We start from the raw sequence: 12929 nt of genomic DNA, 5'->3' as shown, positions 1-12929 counted from the left end.
CACTCTTTTTGGATGACGGGGGAGAAGGGCCTAGTGTGAGACCTGCCAAAGGGCCCTGAAGCAGAAGTGAGATTAGAGGAAAGAAGAGTGCAATGAGGGTAGAGAAAGGTAGGTGGCACGCCGCCAATGCAGTGAAGCAGAAGTAATATTAGAGGAAAGAGGAGTGCAATGAGGGGAAAGAAAGGTAGGTACTATGTGAAGGAGGAGCACACAAATTATGAAGTGAATAAAAGGCGGGGTACAAAATAGATTTCTAAACTTTTTTGGAGTGGGATCACCACCGCCGCCACCACCACCACCGCCACCACCACCACCACCACCACCGCCTTAAATTAAAATCAACTGGACGATGTGTAGAGTACATTACGTACAACAGCCCCATGAGAGGTCAACTAAAAACTCAAATGGGAACCCCCACTAGTAATACACCAAATGAAAAAGCTTAAAAAACACAGTATTTTAATGCATTACCAAAGCCATGTAGGTAATGAGAAAGTATTTGCAATTGGTCCAAATTTTCAAAATCAGAAAATATGTGGAAATATCCGTTTTAAGGTCCCCTGATTAAAAAGATGGTTTTTAGCCCACGTCAGTACGTATGTGTGTATGTAATTTAATATCTCCGCCTGTGAGGCATAGAAATATCTCCGTTACTATAGGGATTTAGAAAAATGCCGGGGAACTTTTTGTAGCCCTTGACTCGCAGTATTCACCAGTTTCAGTTTGGCACGGCTTAATGCAGCATCAGGGTGAGGCGCGGCAATTTCCTTTTTTGAAACGTCGACTAAAAAAAATCTGTGATACTTTATTGACTTCTTGTTGATGGATAAGCATCAATAATTGTTGGAAATTAGACTTTAGGTTGTTTTGAACAGTACTCCATTGAAATGACGATTGCCATTCTCGATACATTGATTGGCGTCTCTCTACTTTCTCCAACATTGCTTATCGGCAGACGGCCTATTTCTCGTCAAATGTTGTGCCTCAATTCTTCAAGGGCCCTCGGACAATATTTATAAACCTCAGCCTCAGGTAGCCCCACAAAACCCCGAGAAGGACACCATAACGAAATCGCCACGCCTCACCCTGTATTAAACTAAGCGCTTAGAGGTATGAATGAAAATAATAAATTGAATAATTTAATCGGTATTCATATTTTGTTGTTTTTAGGTTTGGTCACGGAACATTCCTCGTGTGTCTGGAAAGTTTATACAAAAAAATCACAGGCCATGACTTAATCTACGACCACTTGGTAGGAAAACCTTGTGAGTTAACTTACCAATATGCTGTCCAGTTGCTTCTCAAACAAGTATCTCAACCACAACAACTGATTCGTCTCTATGGAATCGGGTAAGTTAAACTTTATTAAGAAACCACTCTTTTTGGATGACGGGGGAGAAGGGCCTAGTGTGAGACCTGCCAAAGGGCCCTGAAGCAGAAGTGAGATTAGAGGAAAGAAGAGTGCAATGAGGGTAGAGAAAGGTAGGTGGCACGCCGCCAATGCAGTGAAGCAGAAGTAATCTAATATTAGGGGAAAGAGGAGTGCAATGAGGGGAAAGAAAGGTAGGTACTATGTGAAGGAGGAGCACACAAATTATGAAGTGAATAAAAGGCGGGGTACAAAATAGATTTCTAAACTTTTTTGGAGTGGGATGGAGTTTTGTTTATTTTCTGTGGGCACTTGATTTATTTTGGGAGGAACGACTTGGCGGGGTCTTTTTTATGCCACGAAGTGGTATTTTTTGGGGGGGGATCTCATAACTTTTTGCAGAAACTTACCATAATATGACGTACGAGTATGAGCATAACGCAACAAAGTACAAAGGCAATGTGCATAGTAACATCATTTGGTAAGGTTTGGTGAGTTGAGTGAATACATTTTTTCAATTAAAATTTTATGCTGATTCCAAAAATTAAATAAAAAATGGGGGTTCCCATAAAAGTGACCTATATTTAGCAAAAAATGGGCCGTTTTGCAAAAAAAAATTGTAAATTAAAAAAAATGCCATTTTAATCATCAAAATTTCATCTACATGATGCCGTTTATTTCTTTCCTTAATTCCCAGCCGTTTCTGAGATATAAGCGTGGTTCGCAAATCACGAACCACCCTGTATATTAAAAGATAGTGCCTTTTGATTTAGATAAGGAACTTTGAGTAAAAAGTCCTGTGTTAAAATATTTTTCCGAAAGAAATTTTTCGTGAAAATCAGTTTCCAAATTGAGGTATATTTTGTCTCATTTTGTATAAAATAGTTAAGTACAAGCAAATGTAGGGTGAGTATTGATTACTTGTACTGAAACAGAGCTTTTTTTTGCTCTTTTTTACTTTCCTTATCCTATAGGAAGGAAAGTAATGTAATCGGGTCAAATTTTCGATGGTCAGTTTTTTAATGTCAAAACACGTTTTGAGGTCCCTAGAGCCTAAATCCAAAGTTTCAGCCATTGGTCCGTGTGTGTGTCTGTCTGTGTGTCCGTCTGTCTGTCTGTCTGTCTGTAAACAAAATATCTCGAGAACGGTAAGAGCTAGAGACTTGAAATTCGGTATGTAGCTGTCAAATGTGACAAGGATGCGACACGAAACTTTTGGTTAAGACCGGTGCAACGGTTGGCGGCATTTTACAGCTTTTTGGTGGTTTTCGGTGTAATTTAACAATATTTCGGGAACGGTATAAGCTAAAGACTTTAAATTTTGTATGTAGTTCACAAATGTGACAAGGATGCAACAAAAACTTTGGTTAAAATAGGTGTCTGTCGGTTGGCGGTATTTTGACCGACTTTTGGACGGGTTTCGACCGCTTTTTGGCGGTTTTCAGCTATATCGACTAAACGGTTAGAGATATTGTAAATGTTACAACAGAACACCCAAATAAGCACCATTCTATAGGATAAGGAAAGTCGTGTGATGTTCACACCAGATTTTTTAAGAAAAACTTCTTGCAACTCAGTCTGAAATTGAGGAATTCTAGCAGCTAGGGATCCTCTTGACAGAGGCAAAGTTGGATCCTCTTATCGCAGGAAATTCGGTTATCTCTCCCATATAGTGATAGCAGTTAGTGTTATATCTAAACTTGGGTCATTCCTTGGGAATATACAGATACTATTGAACCATTAAAACCATTCCCTGGACTTTTTTGGGGTTTTTTGGATATAAGATATCTGTTGAGCTCTAGTAGATAGGGATCTTTAGTTGGTAAACGATAATTTTTTCGAATTTCAAAAAGTAAACAAACTTCTAAATCAGCTGATTTGAAATCCGAACAAGGAGGTATATCTGAGTGGATTACCTACTAAAGGTACGAGAAAGTGAGGCAACGTAGACGTTGCCGGTCGTTGCTGTAGCAAAATAAGTCGCGTTTACAATTGTAGTGCGCGTTAATATTCCAACTGAGTGCGCGTCTGCCTGCGCGTTAATTTCATAGATGTATTATTTTCTACTAAATATTTTTTCTCGCCTAATCCTTGAATAGGTATTCTGTAATAATTTTATTATATCTCTTTAGCCAAGAATATTTTTCTTTACAAATTTCACGTCTCCGCCTTTGAAGGCTGAGACACGATGAGTGCAGTTGAAAAACAAGATGGAGGAGGAGAAGATGGAAGGGGAGAGGAGGAGAAACAGAAGTTGGGATGCTCACCACCCCTGGCTGGTTCACACATAGATGATAGACGTGAAAAGAAAGATAAAAATGAGTCGGTTTCGGAGTTATCAGACACGGACACAATGGACACGACAGACGATAACGAGATTTTCTAGAAAGAACAATCTTGCCTAAATCTCCAAAAAAGAAAATTTCGAAATAAAGGAAAGTTGAAGCAGAGCTAGAAATTTCCCCAGGGAAACCCGGGAATTCAGTGAAGAAAGATGACAATACGACCAAGTTCTTATCGGCAGTTGAAAAACTGTGCAGAGAAGTATCTCTAATGTCTCTGCTGATAGAGAAAAATGTTAACACCAAAATAGAAATAAAAGAAAAAGCCAGAGCAATGAAAAAGCTTGCGACAAACATCGAAAGAAGAAAGAATACCTTAGTTTTTTATGAAGATGAAATTGATGGAAACGAGGTAGGAAAGGAACACGAAGAAATGAATGAGAAGGAGGAAAAGAAAAAAGATGAAGGAAAAATAGAAGATAAAACAGAACCGACAGAACCGATAATATGTGAAAGATGCCGAACGATAGTAAAAAAAGAAGAATTGGAAATCGATGAGATACGAGGAAGCCTACAACGAGTAGCAGAACTAACAGTGGAAGAAAGGAGGACACTGTCAAACAGGAACTGGCCGGAATGTCTGTTTCAAAATACGAAGGTTGTAAGAGGTAACCCCTTCATGGGTTCAAAGGATATAAACGGAGTTATACTAGTCATGGGAAAAAATGATGAGTCTAGATTAATAGATACTGCCATCGCAAGATTTCCTGAAATAAAAATGCTGGTGGAGGAAGAAGAAGACAAAGAGGAGGAAAATGATTGCCAGATGGATACAGGAATGGAAAAAGAAAATTACAAAATGATGGAGAACACGGTAAAGATTGGAAAGAAAACTCAAACCAGGAAGATATTCATAATCAAGTCAGATGATGGAATAGAAGCAGTTGATACAATTCATAAAATCATTGATGAACACAAAATAGATGGAACTGACATGGGAGTAGTCGCAACAGAAAAACATGATCGAAGCACACTCAGGAAACGTATTGAAATGAAACTGAGAATAAGTAAACATGAAATAGATTTCTATGTACCGACAAAATATGGCAATTCAAGTATTCGCCCTACACCCAAGAAGGAGACGGTCACATCTTTGAATGTTATATTAAAATCGGAGAACAAAGATAGATACGATGAAACACTGAGAGAATTGAAGAAGAAAATCAACAGCGAAATGGCACATAAGTTGGGAGTGGAGATAAAAGGAGTACTTAAAACGGATACTGGAGACATGAAAATTATGCTAGAAGAGATAAAACAAGGATCTGTAAAAGAACTGCAATCCAAAGTTCAAAGGATCACTGAAACAGTAGCAGACTTGGTGTCTATCAAAACGAATGAGGTATGGAAAGGGGCCAAAAGGAGGGGTGCGCTTAAAAGCCTCTTCCTCCAAGACTTAGACACAGTCGTTACCAAGGAGGAACTGGAGGAGAACCTAAAAGCTGTCCCTGAGTTGAAAAATGCTCAGTGGATGGTGGCAGGTCTGAGATCGAGCTTGAGGGGAAGAGGCCAAACGGCGAAGATTGAGGTGGAGGCGGAAGTGGCGGATATACTGATAAGAAACGAGCACATAAAACTCGGATGGTGTTCAGCCAAAGTGGTGGAATGTGTAAATCCGCTCCGATGCAGTGGCGGATATACTGATAAGAAACGAGCACATAAAACTCGGATGGTGTTCAGCCAAAGTGGTGGAATGTGTAAATCCGCTCCGATGCCACAAATGTCTCAAACTTGGACATAAGGCCAAAGAATGTACAGCCAGTGAAGCTGGATATGATAGATGTTATAACTGCAATCAGACTGGGCATCAAGCTAGAAACTGCCAAAAAACTGCAATTTGTAGAGATTGCAATGAAGAAGGACACCGAAGTGGAACAATGAACTGCAATGTTTTCAGACGGCTAGTCAACGAAACAAGACGAGAAAAAAAAGAAGCTTATGTCAGAACTCTTCTAAATATAATGGAACACAAATTCCTCCAAATAAATGTAGGAAGAGGAAGAAACGCCCACCATATCCTCCAACAGACCATAAAAGAAATGGAATCAGATTGATATAGTGCTGATTAGTGAACCAAATGTAAATATATCAACCGAAAGAGGATACTTACTCGATCTAGACAATAATGCTGCTATTATAATTGTAAATAAAGACATAAAGATAGAAAATGTTGTCAAAAGGAAGGGTTATGTATGTGTGAAAACAGAAACCTTAATGATAATATGCGTTTATATATCACCAAATATTCCAAGAAATCAAGAAACTGAGGTGGTTGAAAACATGTTACTTACCGTCAGTCAAGACATCCGAGATTGGAATAAACACGTTGTCATTGGAGGTGACTTTAACGCCAAGTCAAGAACATTATAAATAATCATCGTGGAGACTTCATACTGGAATGGTGTGCATCTCACAATCTCACAGTAATAAATGATGGAAAAACTCCCACTTTCATCAGAGATATGCAGACATCATTCATAGACCTAACAATCTGCTCAACAAGAGAACTATCAAAAGTAAAACACTGGAAAGTACATGAAGAAAAGGAATCACTCAGTTACCACAGATATATTATCTCCTTCACAATAGAAACAAATACAAACAGAAGAAGACCCATAGAAAAAGAAGACAAGAAAACACTCCGGAGGTTCAAAGAAGAATTGGCAGATACATTAGGTAAAACATTTGAGGAATTCTGCATATCCAACCCCCCCCACAAATGTAGAAAAGTACATAGAACAAGTGAAAAAAGCATGCAATCATGTACTACCCAAGAAAACCACTGGAAACTCCAAAAGACGACCTGTACATTGGTGGAACGAACACATTAATCAATTGAGGAAATTGTGTATAAAAAAAAGAAGAGCCATGACAAGAAGGAGGAGAAGAACAGATCTACAATATGAAGAACTAAGGAAGGAATACAAACTTGCTAAAAAAGAACTCAACATGGAAATCACCAGAGCACGTGAAAAAAGCTGGAAAGAACTTTGTGAAGAAGTAGACAAGGACATATGGGGACTTGGGTACAAAATAGTGACAAAAAAAAAATCCATCCAGCACCACCGAAACTTACAAACGAATTGGAAGGCCGGATTTTGGATACGCTCTTCCCTCAGACCGAAGAAATCGAATGGCCAACACTAATGATAGACGAAGATGATATCCCGCTATTCACTATTGATGAACTCCTAGAAGCGACCCTGAAGATGAAAGGGAAAAAGGCTCCTGGCCCAGACCAAATCACTGCAGATATCCTGAAAGTAGTTGTAAAAGCCTGTCCAACAACACTACTCAATATCTACAACTCGATAATCAAAACAGGAATATATCCAGACATTTGGAAAAGAGCAAAAGTTGCACTCTTACCCAAGCCAAACAAACCAGATTTTGAACCCTCTTCATACAGACCTTTGTGCTTATTGGATACGCTTGGCAAACTTCTCGAATCATTACTAGTTACGAGACTGAACACGGCACTTGGACCAGCGGGACTTTCAGAAAATCAGTTCGGCTTTAGACCTGGCAAATCAACGATACAAGCAGCTCAAAAAATAATGGAAATAGCTAATCACGAAAGACAAAAAACGCTTAAAACCAGAAATCTTTGTCTGTTAACAGCAATCGATATTAAAAATGCTTTTAATACGGCGTCCTGGACTCATATCATCCGATATATGAATGAAAAACATGTACCCCCATACCTTATAAGATGTATACAAGGATATTTTAGCAAAAGAACGCTTATTTCACCGAATGGAGAAACAAGAGTAATGACAGCCGGGGCCCCCCAAGGCAGTGTAATTGGTCCGTGGTTATGGAACATACTGTATGATGGATTACTACACCTAGAAGTGACAGAAGGAACAACGCTAATAGCATATTTATCTTGAAATTCAATCTTGAAATCCTTGTAATGTTACGTATCTTGAAATCCTTGTAATGTTGTTCTCCTCGTCGCCAAACTATTGTATCTTTTGATTGTAATTGTATGTAAGGATTGAATAAAGGACAAGGGAAGGGTTTGTATGATAAGGAGAAGGTTTATTGAAAGCAGAGAAATGTGAACAGAGAAATTTGTACAGAATGAAAAGATGTATCAGCACTGGGAGAGTTTTTCCAGTTGTTGATTTCGTTGCTGGGTGACAATTACTGGGTGGTTGTTGTTTTGTAGTACTGTGTGTATCAAAATATACCACAGTCTCCCCCACTTATTTGAAGAGTCACCACAATAGATAATCTCTGAATCGAACTGGAGTGCGTCTGTCCCGTTGAGATCTTCTAGGTTCTGGTTGAATTGAATCTTGTGGCGATCTTGGCATGACTGGAGAAGCTGGATCTTGTCTTGGTGAACAGCTAGGCTGAGGAATAATAGGAACAGGATCAGGAATAATCGGAAGAGGATCAGGAACCTGAATAGGAGGAACAGAATCAGGAACCTGAGGATTATTCAGTCTTGGAATCTCGAAACTCTGAGTAGGTTCGAATGACACGGATTTCTTCTTCACCATAGTGGAATGTAACTGATTGATGTGCCGCTTGATAGTACGACCAGAGTCGAGAGTAACCAAATAGTGACGATTACCTAGTTTCTTCTTGACTTCACCAAACTGCCATTGAGATAATATTCTTACTTGTACCCTCTCCCCCACTTGAAGTGAACGTACTGGTTTAGATTCAAGTTTTGAATGTCGAGGTTGGTAAGGGAAAATGGCATCCATGCGAATTCTCAACTTCCGATTTAGGTAAAGTTCAGCAGGAGATTTTCCACATGAGAGAGGTGTAGCACGATAACGCAGGAGAATATTTTGTACTTTCATCTGCATAGACATTCGTTCATTAGAAACAGCTTTCAGGCGGTGTTTCAGGGTTTGGACATTTCTTTCTGCAAGGCCATTTGTTGCAGGATGTCCGGGTGCAATGAACTTTTGGAATATGCCATGATTTGAACAGTAAGCATGGAATTCCTCACTTTGGAATATTGAAGCATTATCAGATACCATAACTTGTAGATGGCCATGTACTGAGAATATATTTTCCAAGAGGTTGATGGTATTTGAACTGTTGGGCGCGTCCTTGATAATTTTCACTTCGGCCCATTTTGACTTTGCATCGACACAAACAAGGAAGTAATGATTTTCAAACGGACCGGCATAGTCGATATGGATACGTTCCCAATTGCCTTGAGGAGGATCCCACGGATGTACTGGAGCTTTGGGCGGATTGGAACGCGTTAGGGCGCAATTTTGACAACTCCTCACCAATCGTTCGATATCCTTATCAATGTGAAACCAATACACGTAACGACGGGCCAGTTGTTTCATCTTTGTGATACCCAAGTGAGTTTCGTGAAGTTCATTCAGAACTATAGAACGTAGGGAGCTTGGAATAACAACTCTGTCTTTTCGGAAAATAATTCCATCAACAAGAGTGAATTCGGAATCAGTTGAATTATTCTTCAAGTCTTGAATAATGTTGCATTTTCCAGTTGTTGATTTCGTTGCTAGGAGACAATATTACTGGGTGGTTGTTGTTTTGTAATACTGTGTGTATCAAAATATACCACACATATGCTGATGACTTGGCCATAATCACGACCGCCAAAACGGAAAATTTGCTCAGAGATAAGACAAATGAGGTGATAAGGAAGGTGGAACACTGGATGAGACAGAACAAATTGAAGATTGCACCGGAAAAGACAGAGGCAGCACTCCTAATAGGAAGAAAAAAGTGTCAGCCATTCACAATACAGGTAGGAGATAAGGAAGTGAGCCTGAGTGATAATCTAAAATATCTGGGTATATTTCTGGATAGGAAATTGACTTTCTCCAAACACATCTCAGAAGTGGTGACCAAAGCGGACAACAGAACGAAAGCACTATCAAGAATCATGCCCAGAACAGGAGGAGCGGGATGGACCAAACGAAAGTTATTGTACGCAACATCTATACGCAACCCCAGTTTGGGGAGGAAGCATAAGAATAGCCAAGTACAAGAACCAGCTGGTAAAATCGCAAAGGAAATTCCTAATACATGTGGCTAGGGCTTACCGCACAACATCAACGGAAGCCTTACAAGTAGTATCAGGTATTATACCCATAGACATAATGATCAATGAAAGAATGAAGACCTTTCAAAAAAGCAAAGAGGAAAGGAAAGAGGAAAGACATAAATCCATAGAGGAGTGGGAGAGAAGATGGAATAATGCATCTGAATCTACAACAGGAGTCTGGACTAGAACCCTAATTAAGGACATCAAATCGTATTATTCAGTCTTGGAATCTCGAAACTCTGAGTAGGTTCGAATGACACGGATTTCTTCTTCACCATAGTGGAATGTAACTGATTGATGTGCCGCTTGATAGTACGACCAGAGTCGAGAGTAACCAAATAGTGACGATTACCTAGTTTCTTCTTGACTTCACCAAACTGCCATTGAGATAATATTCTTACTTGTACCCTCTCCCCCACTTGAAGTGAACGTACTGGTTTAGATTCAAGTTTTGAATGTCGAGGTTGGTAAGGGAAAATGGCATCCATGCGAATTCTCAACTTCCGATTTAGGTAAAGTTCAGCAGGAGATTTTCCACATGAGAGAGGTGTAGCACGATAACGCAGGAGAATATTTTGTACTTTCATCTGCATAGACATTCGTTCATTAGAAACAGCTTTCAGGCGGTGTTTCAGGGTTTGGACATTTCTTTCTGCAAGGCCATTTGTTGCAGGATGTCCGGGTGCAATGAACTTTTGGAATATGTCATGATTTGAACAGTAAGCATGGAATTCCTCACTTTGGAATATTGAAGCATTATCAGATACCATAACTTGTAGATGGTGAAAGCGGAAATAGGAGAAGAAATCTCAGTTGCAAATATCGTCCAAATCATGCTGAAATCTGAAGACCATTGGAATAGAATCCAGACGTATATCCATACGATACTCAAGAAGAAAGAATTGGACGAACGGATAGAAGAGAGAGAAGAAGAACAAGACTAAAGAATTCTCCATTTCTCATCATTCCCCCATCCTTCCCTTTTCCTTTCCTTCCTATCTCCTTCTCTTTCCCTTTCCTTCCTATCCCTATCATAATGATTTAACGGAGTGTAGAATGATACAGTGGAATGTACAATGCTATAACGGAATTTATAATGATATGTCTATGTAGTACCATAATAATGGAATGTATAATGATATAATGGCATACTAATGGAATGTATGATGACAATAATGGAAAGTATAATGATAATAGTGGAATGTATAATGATAATAATGAAATGTATAATGATAATAGTAGAATGTAGAATGATAATTTTGGAATGTATAATGATAATAATGGAATGTATAATGATTGTAATGGAATGTATAATGATAATAATGAAACGTATACCTAATGATAATAATGGAATGTGTAATGTTATATGGTATAATCATGGAATATGATAACAATGCAATGTAATTTTTGCAACGGATTAAAAGGTCGAATATAATCGGGGCTGTTTTTTAAGCCGATAGGTAATCGTCCGAATTCATAAGTGCCTGAATTGTTCAATACAAATTGACAGTAGTCATAATTATGGAAAACTAATGCGTTTGGCCATGGTGACATCAGAAAAATGTAAGATGATCACAATTATTGTAAGACTCTACGCATTGGTTTGAAAATATGTCTCTTAAACGCACAACCGAAAGCTCATAATGGAAATGGTGTCCCACATTATCTGGAAGAAAGGGGGAGGTGATTGGCCCTCCAATAAAAGCGTACGCTTGTCTGAAGGAAAGTGGGAAACGTCTCCATTTAGAGTTCGAAGTGTCAACCCATCTAAAATACCATAATGTCTTGTCAAGCCCGCGTCGGACGCCAATACAGCTCATTGAATACATTTATTTCATGTTGAAGTTAAATATTAGTGATAAGAATAATGCACAAAATATAGTGTAATAAGTTCTAATGTATGAAGTATAGTAATGTAATGAAGTAGGTATGTTGATGAAATATTGTATGTATGATGAACAAAAGTACTGTCCTGAAGTAATTGTTCTAATACAGGGTGCCAGGACAGTATTTTTGGGTAAAATGTATGAAGGGGGTGGTTTAGTGAGTCGGCTTGCATCAGTCGGGCTGGGGAACGTGGGTCGTGATTACTCGAGGCACACTTTCACCTGGCTCGGGTGGTGTAAGTATCCATCCTCACACTCACTGCTGACGTCGCTACGCCAGCAGTTGTCCTATCTTCTCTTCAAATGGGGACGGGATCTTATAGAGATCCCTACCTCAATTGTGGTGAGGTGCTGTAAAGGATTCTTCCTCCTGGGACAACCCAACCCAAAAAAAAAGGTTAGGTGAGGTGAGGTTAGGTTAGGTTTGGGTTAGGTTAGGTTTGGGTTAGGTTAGGTTTGGGTTAGGTTAGGTTTGGGTTAGGTTAGGTTTGGGTTAGGTTAGGGTTGGGTTAGGTTAGGTTTGGGTTAGGTTAGGGTTGGGTTAGGTTAGGTTTGGGTTAGGTTAGGGTTGGGTTAGGTTAGGTTTGGGTTAGGTTAGGGTTGGGTTAGGTTAGGTTTGGGTTAGGTTAGGGTTGGGTTAGGTTAGGTTTGGGTTAGGTTAGGGTTGGGTTAGGTTAGGTTTGGGTTAGGTTAGGGTTGGGTTAGGTTAGGTTTGGGTTAGGTTAGGGTTGGGTTAGGTTAGGTTTGGGTTAGGTTAGGGTTGGGTTAGGTTAGGTTTGGGTTAGGTTAGGGTTGGGTTAGGTTAGGTTTGGGTTAGGTTAGGGTTGGGTTAGGTTAGGTTTGGGTTAGGTTAGGTTTGGGTTAGGTTAGGGTTGGGTTAGGTTAGGTTTGGGTTAGGTTAGGGTTGGGTTAGGTTAGGTTTGGGTTAGGTTAGGGTTGGGTTAGGTTAGGTTTGGGTTAGGTTAGGGTTGGGTTAGGTTAGGTTTGGGTTAGGTTAGGGTTGGGTTAGGTTAGGTTTGGGTTAGGTTAGGGTTGGGTTAGGTTAGGTTTGGGTTAGGTTAGGGTTGGGTTAGGTTAGGTTTGGGTTAGGTTAGGGTTGGGTTAGGTTAGGTTTGGGTTAGGTTAGGGTTGGGTTAGGTTAGGTTTGGGTTAGGTTAGGGTTGGGTTAGGTTAGGTTTGGGTTAGGTTAGGGTTGGGTTAGGTTAGGTTTGGGTTAGGTTAGGGTTGGGTTAGGTTAGGTTTGGGTTAGGTTAGGTTTGGGTTAGGTTAGGGTTGGGTTA

The 12929-nt window shown here is 39.6% G+C and overlaps 1 protein-coding gene across 1 annotated transcript; it reads right to left on the bottom strand.

Annotated features, from left to right (window-relative positions):
- Positions 1 to 9966: 9966 nt before the first annotated feature.
- On the bottom strand, positions 9967 to 10533 carry LOC108253481 (uncharacterized protein K02A2.6-like). The gene has a single exon (XM_017447522.1). It carries the CDS (start codon positions 10531 to 10533, stop codon positions 9967 to 9969), a length of 567 nt encoding a protein of 188 aa, XP_017303011.1.
- Positions 10534 to 12929: the final 2396 nt, after the last annotated feature.

The sequence above is a fragment of the Diaphorina citri genome, unplaced genomic scaffold, assembly GCF_000475195.1.
Source record: "Diaphorina citri unplaced genomic scaffold, Diaci psyllid genome assembly version 1.1 scaffold1910, whole genome shotgun sequence".
Classification (NCBI taxonomy): domain Eukaryota; kingdom Metazoa; phylum Arthropoda; class Insecta; order Hemiptera; family Psyllidae; genus Diaphorina; species Diaphorina citri.
Note: the sequence above shows the minus strand (reverse complement) of the source record. Positions and strands in the feature narration are given on the sequence as shown.

What these genes read in the sequence shown, in the direction of transcription:
- LOC108253481 (XM_017447522.1), bottom strand. Translation starts at nt 10,533, where the DNA reads ATGGTATCTGATAATGCTTCAATATTCCAAAGTGAGGAATTCCATGCT.